The sequence below is a fragment of the Carettochelys insculpta genome, chromosome 2 (genome assembly GCF_033958435.1).
Source record: "Carettochelys insculpta isolate YL-2023 chromosome 2, ASM3395843v1, whole genome shotgun sequence".
NCBI lineage: Eukaryota > Metazoa > Chordata > Testudines > Carettochelyidae > Carettochelys > Carettochelys insculpta.
Window position 1 is genome coordinate 234,034,820 of NC_134138.1, and position 12,479 is coordinate 234,047,298.

Consider the following 12,479-nt stretch of genomic DNA (forward strand, 5'->3'; position numbering starts at 1 on the left):
ATAGAGTCAATGGGATGGTCTAACAGATCTTTGCCATTCCTGATTTCTAGGTTCTTATCTGAGGTTAGCATATGTATTTAGCAGATCAGTGGTTTTTTTGACTTTGTAACTATCTAAATATGTCATAAATACTTATATAAATGAGCTATTCATACTTGATGCCCTATTTATCACTCTCCATGTTTGCTGTGAATATACCAAGGCAATAATATGATAAAGTCACACGCAATGAAGATGTTACGTACTAAGCTAACAGGTGTTCCACTCCCTCTGTCCTTTGTATACACATATTCAAATCACACCAGGCAGTAGATAGGATAGGGTTTGTTAACTCATTGCTGATTTCCCTTGCAAATAAACCAGCAGCAGCTGGATCAAGCACTGACCTAGCACTGAGAAGAAGTAGATATTTGCATGGGACAGGATGCTTTCATGGATCCCTTTTGCAACACATTTTGTGACTTACAGTGCAATATATATTTTCTACTTTTAGGTAAGATACAATATATATTATTATGGTGGTTGATATTTCACTCTGGATAGATGGGGCATTTTATACTTTAAAAACAGTTAAGGAAATTTCTATGTTAAATTATTGGGTTTTTTAAAGAAATCAGCATAGAAGTTTGTAGCCAATAGCAGATCTTGTTTGGTAAGAAATGCAGAATGTCTGTCAACTATCATACACTAACTATTGTGCATAATTTTTAAGTAAAACATGAACAGTATTTTTCGAATTAGACATTTTCTAATTTTTACCAATATTGTACAGTACATTATACTTTTTTTAAATAACTGCGCCACAACAATGAAAATAACTAGTTCTCACCAGGTCCAGTCTCACAAACCCTTACTAATCGGGACAAGGACTTGCCATGAGTAAAGGTTAGTAGGGTCATGCCCAAGGTTTAGCATGGCAGTTCCTGCTGGTCAGAAGCATCTTTGGAAAAGGGTTTTCTTTTGCTTCACAGTTATGGTTGTCTTTGTGTAATACTGTATTGAAAAAAATTAAAATTGAGACTGCATGATTTAAACATTTTGGCATGATAGGCTGATGAGGAAATTACTTAGGAAAAAAGAAGAACAACAGAATCCAGTTTTCTTCCCCTGATAATTTCATGGAAGATTTTACAGAAAATTGCATTTTTTCCTTTTTTTTTCCACTCATTATGTTTTAATGCTTAAAGAATGGAATTTTTTCTTGATTTTTTCTAATATTCACCATTTAGCAGGCATATAATTTTTTTTGGTATGAAAGGAAAATAAAGTATATTTGCTGTTATAGCTGAAGTAGTTTGTAAATAATCTTTCCAAAAAGCTCTCAGTTGGTAACTCAGTGAACTGCAGAATGTTTTATTGCTAGTAATACTCTTTTGTTCAGTATCTTGGGTGTGACTTTTACAGGCACCTTTGTCCACCACGCATTTTGGATAAAATTGAATGTCCAATCTACTTCCATAAGAGTCTGTCGTGATTAGATAGTGGATAAAATTCTACTTCGTCTCTCCAACAATTCTTCTACAGCACTTTAGAATTAACTTGTTTTATTTAGACATTTATGCGATTTCAAGAGGAGTACATATGTATTGTATCTTTTGTATCTTGTATAACAATTGTATCTTCATGTGATCTAAATGTAAGGGGTATTTGCTTTACACTGATTTCCGACATCTTTGTGAGCTCTATCTACAGTAGGCAAATTTCTAGCTTTCATCTGTGAGTGTCTGAAGTGAATGAAAGTTTGTGCCAGGTCTGCAGGTTCATACCCACAGAGTTCCCCTCTCCCAGTACCATTGATCCCCCAAAATTAAGATTACTCTTTTGTTTGGTTATTTTTAAATAACACCTGTATTTTAAGTGATGCAAAAAGCTGTATTTCTTATATACTATTATATTTGTATTAATCTTTGTTAGATTGCTTGACTAAAGCCCCACAGAACATCAAAATTCACTGCTATATTAGCATTCAAATATAGTTCTTAACAGTATAAACATTCATCAAGGCATATCATCTATTCCCAGATACAGACCTTTATAAGCTTCCTCATATGTTAATTGCTTTTTTACTGCTACAGGGGTAAACTTTTCCTGCCCCAGGGACAAGATCCACAGCCCACTGAATACCACATCAGCCTTTCCAATGACTTTAGTGGGGTTTGACTCAGATACTAATCAAGCTAAGCTCCCATGGAAATCAATAGACATGTTGCTCAGTTAAGGACTGCAAAATTTGGCCCAATAAACAGAATGTGTAAACAATGTGCTCATCCGCTCACTCTCTCCCACCCAAATGGCTAAGCATTTGGATGTTTTTTCTAAAATATATGTGACTGGAATTGTTTTAGGGAAGTACTATGGCTGGTGCTGTACACAAGGTCACAGGCGATCATAATGATCTCTTCTGGCCTTGGAATCTATGAATATATATGAACTTCTGGCATTATAAACACTGGGGCTGTGACACTGCTTTGCACAATGTGCATGCATTTACAGCTTTACAAATGGGTGCAACAATGCTCCACTGAGAAATAGTAACATTTTACTCTCACTTTGCATATGGATAAATGGCTACACAGGATGCAAAGCAGTTGGGAAATAGACCCGTGGATTTTTTTTTTATGATCAAGTGATGGGTGCTTTAAAATCCAGAGAACAGTGAAGCCTCACTAGGTAGGATTCATTTTATGTGGTCAACTCAAAATAGGGTGTCATGGTTTTTATTTAAACTAAAAATGCATGCTTTGTTTTCTGTCAACAATGATTCTGTTGTGCTTGCTAATACTTTGCAGAGTGTTATGGAAGCAAAACAGATTGCTTTGAGTTCCAGTTGGAGGTCACTTTGGTAAAACTGAATGTGTTTATAGTCCCTACAGAAAAACAGGTTTAAGAGGTCTGTTTTACTGAAAAAATGCATTCATTGTTTAGCAATCCGTACATAGTGATGTGTGTAAGTTTGGAATATTCTTGATTATTGCATGAGGTAAAATGATGTGGCTTTGTAGAACAAAGAAGCTTTTTCAAAATATTGCCTTTTATACATCTACATTTTTATGTTGTACTCATGAGTTTCATAAAGGACTCATATATCATGGGCAAGAGCAAAATTTAAAGCTAGTGCACACTAGTGATTAAACAGACATCCAAGTAATTTAGGAACCTAAATTCCATTAAAAGCCAGTGGGAATTAATTTCCTAAACCACTTGGATGCTTAGTCACCACTTATATTAGGTGAATCCCAGGAATCATACATTGTAGTTCACTATAGGGGTGGAAGATTTGATAGGTAAAATACCTCCTGTGTGAAAAATAGTTTGCCATAGGCTTGAAATTACAGTATGTATTACGGAAGTTGGCCAAGATTTTGAAAAATAGTTTAAATTCATGCTTCTAAATCCCTTAAATAAACAAGGGGTGCTTATGCAAATTTCCTGAGTTTCAAAAGTGATTAGTAGCCACTAATAAAATAAGTTAGATTTTGGGATCTGCAACATTTTTAGAAAAAATCAGGCTACTTATTCTGTAGGTTATATTTGTACAGCAGCTGGGATATATAACTCGTAGTCTGGGTAGACATGCACTTGCTACCTTTGCTCGAGTTAGCACTTAAAAACAGCAGCATGGCCATGGCAGTGCAGCTTGTGGCTGAGGCTATACAAGTTAAAGCTTTATTATTCAGCATCCCCTGGGAACTGGGGATGGTGGATAATAAAATGTGCTGGATACCCAAGATGGGGCTGGAAGCTGGCCTTACTCTGCTTCCCTAGGTGGGCAGTGGGCATTCGGTCCCACTCTGACAGCCCTGGCCAGTCAGGTGGTGTGCTCTGTTGGCCCCGGCTTGGTAACTGCCCTTGCGGTAGGTGGCCCCAGCATGCTGATTAACCAAATGTGCCAGTTATCTGGATGCTGGATAACTGAGTTTTTGCTGTAAACATCTCAAGGAGTCAGGCCAAATTGTATTCAGTTGGCTAGCCCAAATCACTGCTCATGCTGTCGTGGTGACATTGCTATTTTTAGGCGCTCGCTTTAACAGAGCTAACCCATAAATACGTGCCTAAGGTGGGAATTACACATTCCAAGCTATTGTGTAGATCTACCCATAAAAAACTAAAATTGAGTTAAAGTCTGACTTCAGTAATCATTTTTGAAAATCCTCAGTATTTAGTAACTCTTTACATAGGACAGAGGAACCTCAATGTAAAATGTGACCATAATAAGATTCTGTTGCTTTAATTTAATTAGAATTATAAATGTTTGAATTGGCTCTAATATTTCAGATCCTACACTGATGAAGTGTTGATCCCTATTTTTTCACAGCAAAGAGTCAGCCAACAATGCTCCCATAAAACATTAATCTTTGGCTGAACACCCTCGTCTGATAACTTCTCCAGTCCTCACTTTCCCAGTGCCATGCAGAAGTTTTCATGCACTGATTACACCTGATCTAATCGTCAGTGCATACTCTGAGACAACAGTAAACTTTGCATCAACCTGTAAGAGCCCCACCCAACCAGACTATCTCCCTGCAACCTGTTGCCTTGAAAGTGGAGTCAAATGCTGTTTCCTTAATCTCCCTTTTGCTTTGCTAACTGATATTCCTCAATTATGGCATAGTGCTCTGACAAGCAGATGTAGAGAACTACTTCGCTACATGAATTAACTGTGGACAAGATAAAGGTTACCTATCATCTCGGTCTCTACCTCTCTTTGCACTCCAATACTGACAGGATTTTTCAGACAGATGTTTTTTTTATATTTCTACATAAAAAAGCTTTTGTGACCCAGTTGTGGTGATAGCCTTTGGAGTGATGTTCCACATCTTGTGGTAAATCCACATCTCCCACCTGGTTGAGGGAGGAGGATTGCAAGGAGTGGAAACTGGGATTGGGGAGGTGACAAGAATGAGACGGTAACAAGGACCCAGGGGGAAAAAGAGACAGGACAGGCAGTGACATGCTAGAACGAAAGGAGCAGGAGGGATCAGCTAGAGGGAAATGGACAGAAGGCTGTTGCCACCTAGTGCACACTCCCCGCCAGAGCCAGGAATGGAACCCAAGATTCCTGAGTCTGAGCGTTCTTTTTCAGTTAGCTAATGTCTGTGAAACCCACTGGTGAAGTGTCTCATCACCCTCTTGTGGGCATGCACAGATAGGATGACAACCTACTACTGCTATCAGTTACTCCTTTAGCTTAAGTGACAGAAGTAGATGCATAGACCTATGCATTCAACCCTCCTGATCACCACACAGTGTCCTGTGAAGTGTTCTTGCGTAGTGAAAGCCACTCAAATACCCACAGAGAATGTGCTTTGACATGGATGTAAAACCCCATTCAACCATACAATACTAGCTGTCATCTACCACCCCCCACTGGAACCCATGTGGGTTATCAACAAACAACTACAACCCATACATGATCGGGGAACCCATCCTGAAAGAAATCTTTCCTGAACTGTCCTTCAAACAACCCTCCAACTTCTCCAAGCCCATCGTCAGAGGCAAGCTCCCCACAAACCAGAATGCACCAGTTCTTCAGAGTGACACCAGATGCTGCCAGAACACCAAATGAAAAACCTACAGGCATATTTCCACTGCTCTAATGGTCAACACCTGCCACAACACATCTTTCAAGATGTCAGGTTTCTACATATGCCTGTCACAACATGTTGGTGTACCTCATCCACTAACTGCCTCCATAGCAAGGATGTGGATGAAAACAGACAATCACTATGTTAGTGAATTAATTCAGACAGGAAAATGATAAAAGACCACCTGATTGTTATGGAACTACACATATTTCATAGAGCTGGAAGGAACCTCAAGAGGTCACTGAGTCCAGTCCCCTACCTTCTTTGCAGGACCAAACACCTTCCCTGACAGTTTTTTTTTAATATCTATTTGCCCTAGGCCTACAAATGATCTCTCTCAAGGACTGAGCTCACAACCATGGGTTTACAAGGTTAATTCTCAAACCACTCAACTATCCCACACTCATTGGGGCCTACAACAATCACTCTATACCTGACCACTCAGACTTCATCAGTAAATGAAACCTACACAACACTAAAAATCATGGAGTGTATCGAGATACATTTACTAGAACAATCTGTAATCTACTAACAATCTTCCCCAACTGCTCCCTCCTCACACCCTTCTTCTCATTGCTATTACTGGAGGAAACAACTTCACCTTGACATGTCCCTCGAAATATGTGTTAACTACCGATGCAAAACATCCTGTTCAAATCTAGTATTTAACAGTAACACTTTCAGATAGGCCAGGTCTACTTTACAGACCTATATTGGCATAAATACATCACTCAGTGTTGTGAAAAATCCACACTCCTGAGTGATATAGTTATAACAACCTTAACTGCTTGTGTAGACAGCGCTTTCGACGGGAGAGCTTCTCCTGTCAACACAGGATGCTACCACCTCTCACTTTTTGGGCATAGGGGAATTTCAAAATTTGGTGCATACTTAAAGTGCCCATGGCTACGATGCCTGTCAGTGTACCAAAGTTAGCAGCTTCGAACTTCCTGCATCTGCCATTATGCTAATGAGGGGCTGCATATGCATCGCAGCCCCTCATTAGCCTCCTCCCACCTGCCTGCTTAGCATGCCTCCTTCAAAGAAGGGGGCTTGTGTAGACGCACCCTTACAAGAGAGTTCTCTGCTGTTGAGTTAGGAGCTTCTTTCACGTAAGCATCACCACTATGTTTTAAGTGTACGCCTGCCCTTAGTTTCACAGACCTGAAAAAGAGTTCTGTTTAAGCTCAAAAGCTTGTGTCTCTCACCAAAAGCAGTTGGTCCAATGAAAGACGTTATCTCACCCACTTTGTCTCACAAATACCTTTCAACAGAGGAAATTTATCATAAACACAATCACTTTAGAACTCCATTTTTGAGTTTTGTCAAAATTTAAAAATGTCCTGCCTGAGGATGAGAAGTGAAGTGTCCAGTTTAAAGCATATTAGTGTTATTTTATGTAAGTAAGGAGAAATGGGTTGAAAATTAGGCCTATGAAATCTGATCCAAGTCCCCCTAAGGTCAATACCAGTCTTTCTATTTGGATGAGTGAGATTTGAATCAGGACCATTTTGAGAACATGACACAAGAACCACAGCTCCGTAAGAGTTTTCCTTTAAAACTTCTAGTGTTCCCAGTTTTGTTTTCTGTACATTTTTATGCAGGTATTTGTTCTGCGCTAAGGCTAACGGTACCACCGCATACTATACATGGCATTGAAGGAGAACCACTCTATCTTACGGTGGACTACAATTTCAGCACTACAGCTTCTGAAATCCAGATAATTTGGCTATTTGAGAAACCTCAGAGTATCCCCAAATATTTACTTGGCTCTGTAAATCAGTCAGTAGTTCCAGACCTAGAGTATAAACATAAGTTTACCCTCATACCACCTAATGCATCTTTGATGATCAATCCATTGCATGTTACCGATGAAGGCAATTACATTGTAAAAGTCAATGTTCATGGAAATGGGACAGTATCAGCCAATCAAAAGATTCACGTAACTGTTAATGGTAAGTCAATAAAATACCATATTTTAGTGGTGCACATAAGAGCACAACTTTCGTGAAGTTTGTAATCACCTGGAATCCAGTTGCAGTTCTGTGCATGAATAAACCTACTGACTGGAGATATGTTATGCTTGTTTTCAAAACTGCAATAGTTAATTATTCAACATAATTTATCACAGAGGTAGCTGAGTTAGTCTGTATCTTCAAAAACAACAAGAAGGCCTGTGACACCTTATAGACTAACAGATATTTTGGAGCATAAGCTTTCGTGGGCAAAGACCTGCTTTGTCATCTGCCGAAGCACATCTTTGCCCATGAAAGCTTATGCTCCAAAATATCTGTTAGTCTATAAGGTGCCACAGGACTTCTTGTTGTTATCAACATAATTTGTTTATTGATTGGCACCTTATTAATCCCAGGAGTGCTGTATATTAAAACAGGTTAATATGGCTCATATAGGCCACCTCTACATGGGCAGCCTCTGTCAACAGAAAAACCTCGGCAGTACCTCTGTTGACACATCACATCTACTCACAAAAGCAGATCGAAAGAGTAATCCACCCTGTCTACAGAGCAGCTGGACTGCCCTGCCCTCTCTCCACAGAATGGCTGACCAGAAGCTCTGCAAACAGGGCTGACTGGGGAACCGGAAGCCCTCTCTGCCGACAGAAGTGTCTACACAGGCACTCTGTTGTCAAAACGCTGTTGACAGAGCCATTATACCTGATCAGGAACAGGGATAGTGCTGCTGACTGAACAGCTGAGTTTTGTTGACAATGCTCGACAGAGCACTTTAACCATATAGACGATCGGTGAGTTTTGTAGAAAAAAGCCCAGTTGTGTCAACAGAGGCTGCCTGTTTAGACACGGCTGTAATGACTACAAAATTAATTGGACTACATTAGATCTCTGGAAATAATCTGTTTTCCTGAGGTCCAGTTCTTCCACCCTTATTCATCCATAGGGAAGGGTGGAAGGAACGGTGAGACAGGAGAGCTCTGACCTGCTTTCACTTTTACCTGAGCTTTTATCTGTAACTAGAAATTTGACTGGGAGGAAACTCTGGAAACTGCTGCCTGCTCAGGATTTCATGCTGCCTAGATACTGGAAGGTGGTAGGCAGATGGCCCCACCCCCAACAGAGAAGGTAATGAGGTTTGGTGTCGGCAAGTTTGGCCCTAAATGGAGGCTCACATGTTTTATTTTCTCTAGAAGTGAGTCTGATATGAATATAGAACTGTTCTTCTCCTACATATCTAGCTTCTGTTGATGTAGATGGGAGTTACACATGCACAGAGAAGAAAAGGATATGGGAAAAATGCACCCAGCATGCCCTTGATAAATTCTTCTATCTAATTAAAATGGAATATTTGTTCACAGCCATTGTGTCATAGCTTTAGCTAGACTAAGTCATCCTAACATCACTGATGTTACTGAGAGTATGCCCATTTGTGTTAATGAAGGATGTGACTGTTTTTAATTTTCAGCAGCATAAAATCTGAAATCTAAGTACATTTTTAAAGGGCTGCAAAATACCATTTATATTACTTGTGTGTTAAATGACCTGTTCTCCTAATATAATCAGTTATAAACAAGACCAGTCATTTATATCTTTTTTATCTTACAGTTCCTGTCACAAAGCCATTTGTACAAATTGAGCCTTCCTCAGGAGTGGTGGAGCATGTGGGGAACATGACATTAACCTGTACTGTTGAAAGAGGTACAAGGGTAGCTTACCAGTGGATGAAAAATGGGAAACCTGTGCATGCCAGCTCTAGTTACATCTTTTCACCAAACAATAACACACTTTTAATTGTCCCCGTCATGAAAGAAGACATTGGGAATTACAGCTGTTTGGCAGCCAATCCTGTGAGTGCGATGGAAAGTGAGATCATTACACCAACTATTTTTTGTAAGTATATAAAATATTCATAAACACTTTTGTCTAATGAACTTCCCAGAGGAAGAACCTCTGACAATGGAGGGACACAGAGCTGTTGTTTCTATTTTGGCTTTAAGTCAGAGTAGACTGGTCTGTAATAATGCATCTATACCTTCTCCATAATAACACAGTGTAGAATTCGCTGAACTTTGTCATTTTTAAAGCTCAGCTTGAGCTGAGAATTTAAGTGTGGATTCACATGCAAAGTCTACAGTTCTTCAGGATAATCATTTTGGTTTAGCCCATTATAATAAGAGGGGCTGGCCCAAAATTAGGCATCAATCCAAGTTCAGATTTCTAGTTCCCACAAAGCTCAGGGGTGTTTGAATCTCAGGTTTTGTTTAAAGACCATTTATCATTGCCATGCACTATGTCTATAGCATTATCGAGGCACGTGATGATTCAAGAGACTTGGCTGAGGTTTAATTTACCTTGCTTTCACACTGCTATAACTTCACTGACTTTAAAGGCATAACTCCGGAGTTACACGGGTGTAAATAAACAAAGGTTTCTGACCTTACAAACACACATGCTTGACTTTGTGCCTATGAATAATCCCTTTTGATTGAAAGGGAATGTTCATGTGTGTATTAGCAGAATCAGGACCTAAAATGTATCTTTTAATCAGGACAGAAAATTACACCAGATCATGTTGGGCAAGTGTGACTGGGCATTTGACCCTCTCTGGTATAGAAAGGGTTAAAAACAGCCTCAGGAGAGGGCTGTTCTGGGACCAATCAGAAGTAAGGCTTATAGCAGCCAATCAGAGTCCAGGAGGGCTATATAAAAGAGAAGGCTGGCCAGTGTAAGTACACTCTAGCTCCAGCCCTGGAGTACCGTGGGGTACCATGGACAGAACAGTGGTGGGAAAAGGAAGGGTGAGACAGGGGAGCTCTGACCTGAGTAAGCCCAGACTGAGGCCTTGCCAACGATGAGAAACCATTTCAGGTTGCAGTTTGCCCCTGCGGTAAGGAGCTAGTTGAGGACTGGCTCTGATGGTTACTGAGGCAAGATGGGTATAGGGCTTGCGGTTTCCTGAGAGGGAAGGACTCAAGAGTGTGGAGCAGGACAGTAGCCTGAGGGCAGGTCTTTGCAGTTTCAGAAGGACACAGGTCCTGAGACTAGATGAAGAACAGATGGGTAACAGTGGGTGAGACACCAGCCAGAAGAGGGCATTCCAGAGGATGAAGAGCTAACTCCCTGAGCAACCAGCAGGAGGCCCCATGGCAGTGAATCATGCCCCATTACAGCAAGGAATACAGCAATCAAGTTATGCAGTTGATTTGATAATGGCAAAACCATTTGGACCAAAAAGACCCTGATGTGAAATGTCCCAATTAGACAACCAACAAAGTTTAAGCTGGGAAGCATACCCATAAAAAGAGTAAACCAGTAAAAAGAGCTATGTTGATTTTCTGGTGTTGGGTGCATATCCCTAAACAGCAAGAAGAACCTTGTATCATTGAGAAAGTATGGAATTTATGGATGAAATGAGTTATAGCAAACATGAGTTTCGCTCTGAGCTGGGCAAATACTGGCCCGTAGGCCAAATCTGGCACCCCAGGACTAGTCCCTGGTGGGCTGCTGCCATTGTATTTACCTGCGTCTCCACAGGCATCAGCTGATCACAGCTCTCATTGGCTGTGGATCACCATTTGTGACCAATGGGAGCAGCTGGAAGTGATGTCCTTGTTGGCGCAGCTTCTCAGTCCTCCTTTTGGCAGTGGCAGCTGCTTTTTTTTTTTTATTGCCCACCCTAGGTCTAGCTAAATCCAAACCAAAATATTAGAGCAATTACATTTTGAATTTGACAAAAGGTGCTATGCTTGTCTGAGAGGAAGCTGAAGGAGCTGGAGGTAGCTGTCCCATTAGGGAGTAGAGATCTTCACACACTAAACAGAGTGCCCATAGTGGTAGGCTGTCAAGAGAAAAGACCAGTCTGGTTGTTAAATAATTTCCATGCTGAGGGGAGAAAAACAGTTTGTCTATTTATCTTCCTCAATAATGGAGCAGATTTTCAAAAGTCTGTGCACGCTTTTGCGTTTCTACAGCTTTGATTGACATGGATTTTTGGCATCTGAAGTGTGCTCAGACTGTGCCTGCGTTTCTGAAAGGGTTGCCCATACAATTTTCAGACTGCGAGGAGGAATGAATGGGTCTTACGTACACAGTGAACAGAGATAACAAAGCATTAGGACAAGGCCGAGCACTCTGTGCCCACAGATGTCCCGACAACCTTCCTAAAGTAATGTAAAAACACCAATTCAGTGAGTCACAGGCTTCGAAGTTATATATATATTCCATTATTGCTGCCATTCTGATTCATCTGTCATTCACCACACATTCGGTTAGACAACACTAGCAGCAGCAATTTCCACACAGTAGCCTCCAAAGAGTATAGCTGCACTGGTAATGACAATGGATGGGGACAGAGGCATCTGGCCTATATTTATAGGACTTGCACTACCACCACTGATATATAAATTACTCTGTGGATGTGACATATCCACGTAGTGCTTTCTCATATGCTGGGCTTTATTTCAGAATATGGTGGCAAATTCATGCTGTCGTTGTGAGAGCTGGTTGAAAAATGAAAACGGATTTTCATGAAAAAATGAAATTCCAAAATGATTGTATGTCAATGTGCTTGAAAGAGACTTTTTTTTATCAACTGAAGATTTTTGCCATTGAAAAAAACCTTTGTTTTTCAGCTTCTCTCAAAAATATGACTATGTTATGAATTTTTTTCATTTACTAAAAGCTTGATTTTCTTTTTGCAAAATGCTAAATCTTGAGCCAATGGCTAAGCAAGGCCAATCTTCATGTAGTCCTTCCCATGTCCTACTTAGCACTCAAACTCGGTGAGTTATGTTTTCATATCAGGTAATTCAGACTAACCTCTCTCTTTTGTGCTCAGACTAGCAGCTGTCAATAACAAGCCAGTACAAGCCCCAGGGTCTATATGCACCATATGCCATTGCTGCGGGGGAGTTACTATACG

The 12,479-nt window shown here is 40.3% G+C and overlaps 1 protein-coding gene across 5 annotated transcripts in view; it reads left to right on the forward strand.

The window, feature by feature from the left end:
- Positions 1–362: 362 nt before the first annotated feature.
- Positions 363–12,479, forward strand: part of HEPACAM2 (HEPACAM family member 2) — a 38,521-nt gene continuing 26,404 nt past the window's right edge. For 4 of the 5 annotated variants that reach the window (XR_012644258.1, XM_074986224.1, XM_074986223.1 and 1 more), the window contains exons 1-3: positions 415–493; positions 7,190–7,540; positions 9,164–9,448. Coding sequence is in view for 4 of the 5 variants with exons in the window: in XM_074986224.1 (XP_074842325.1) it covers positions 415–493; positions 7,190–7,540; positions 9,164–9,448 (715 nt within the window). In the remaining variant the exon portion in view is untranslated. Of the gene's footprint in view, positions 494–7,189; positions 7,541–9,163; positions 9,449–12,479 lie in introns of all 5 variants that reach the window. The other variant, XM_074986227.1, reaches the window with a different exon arrangement.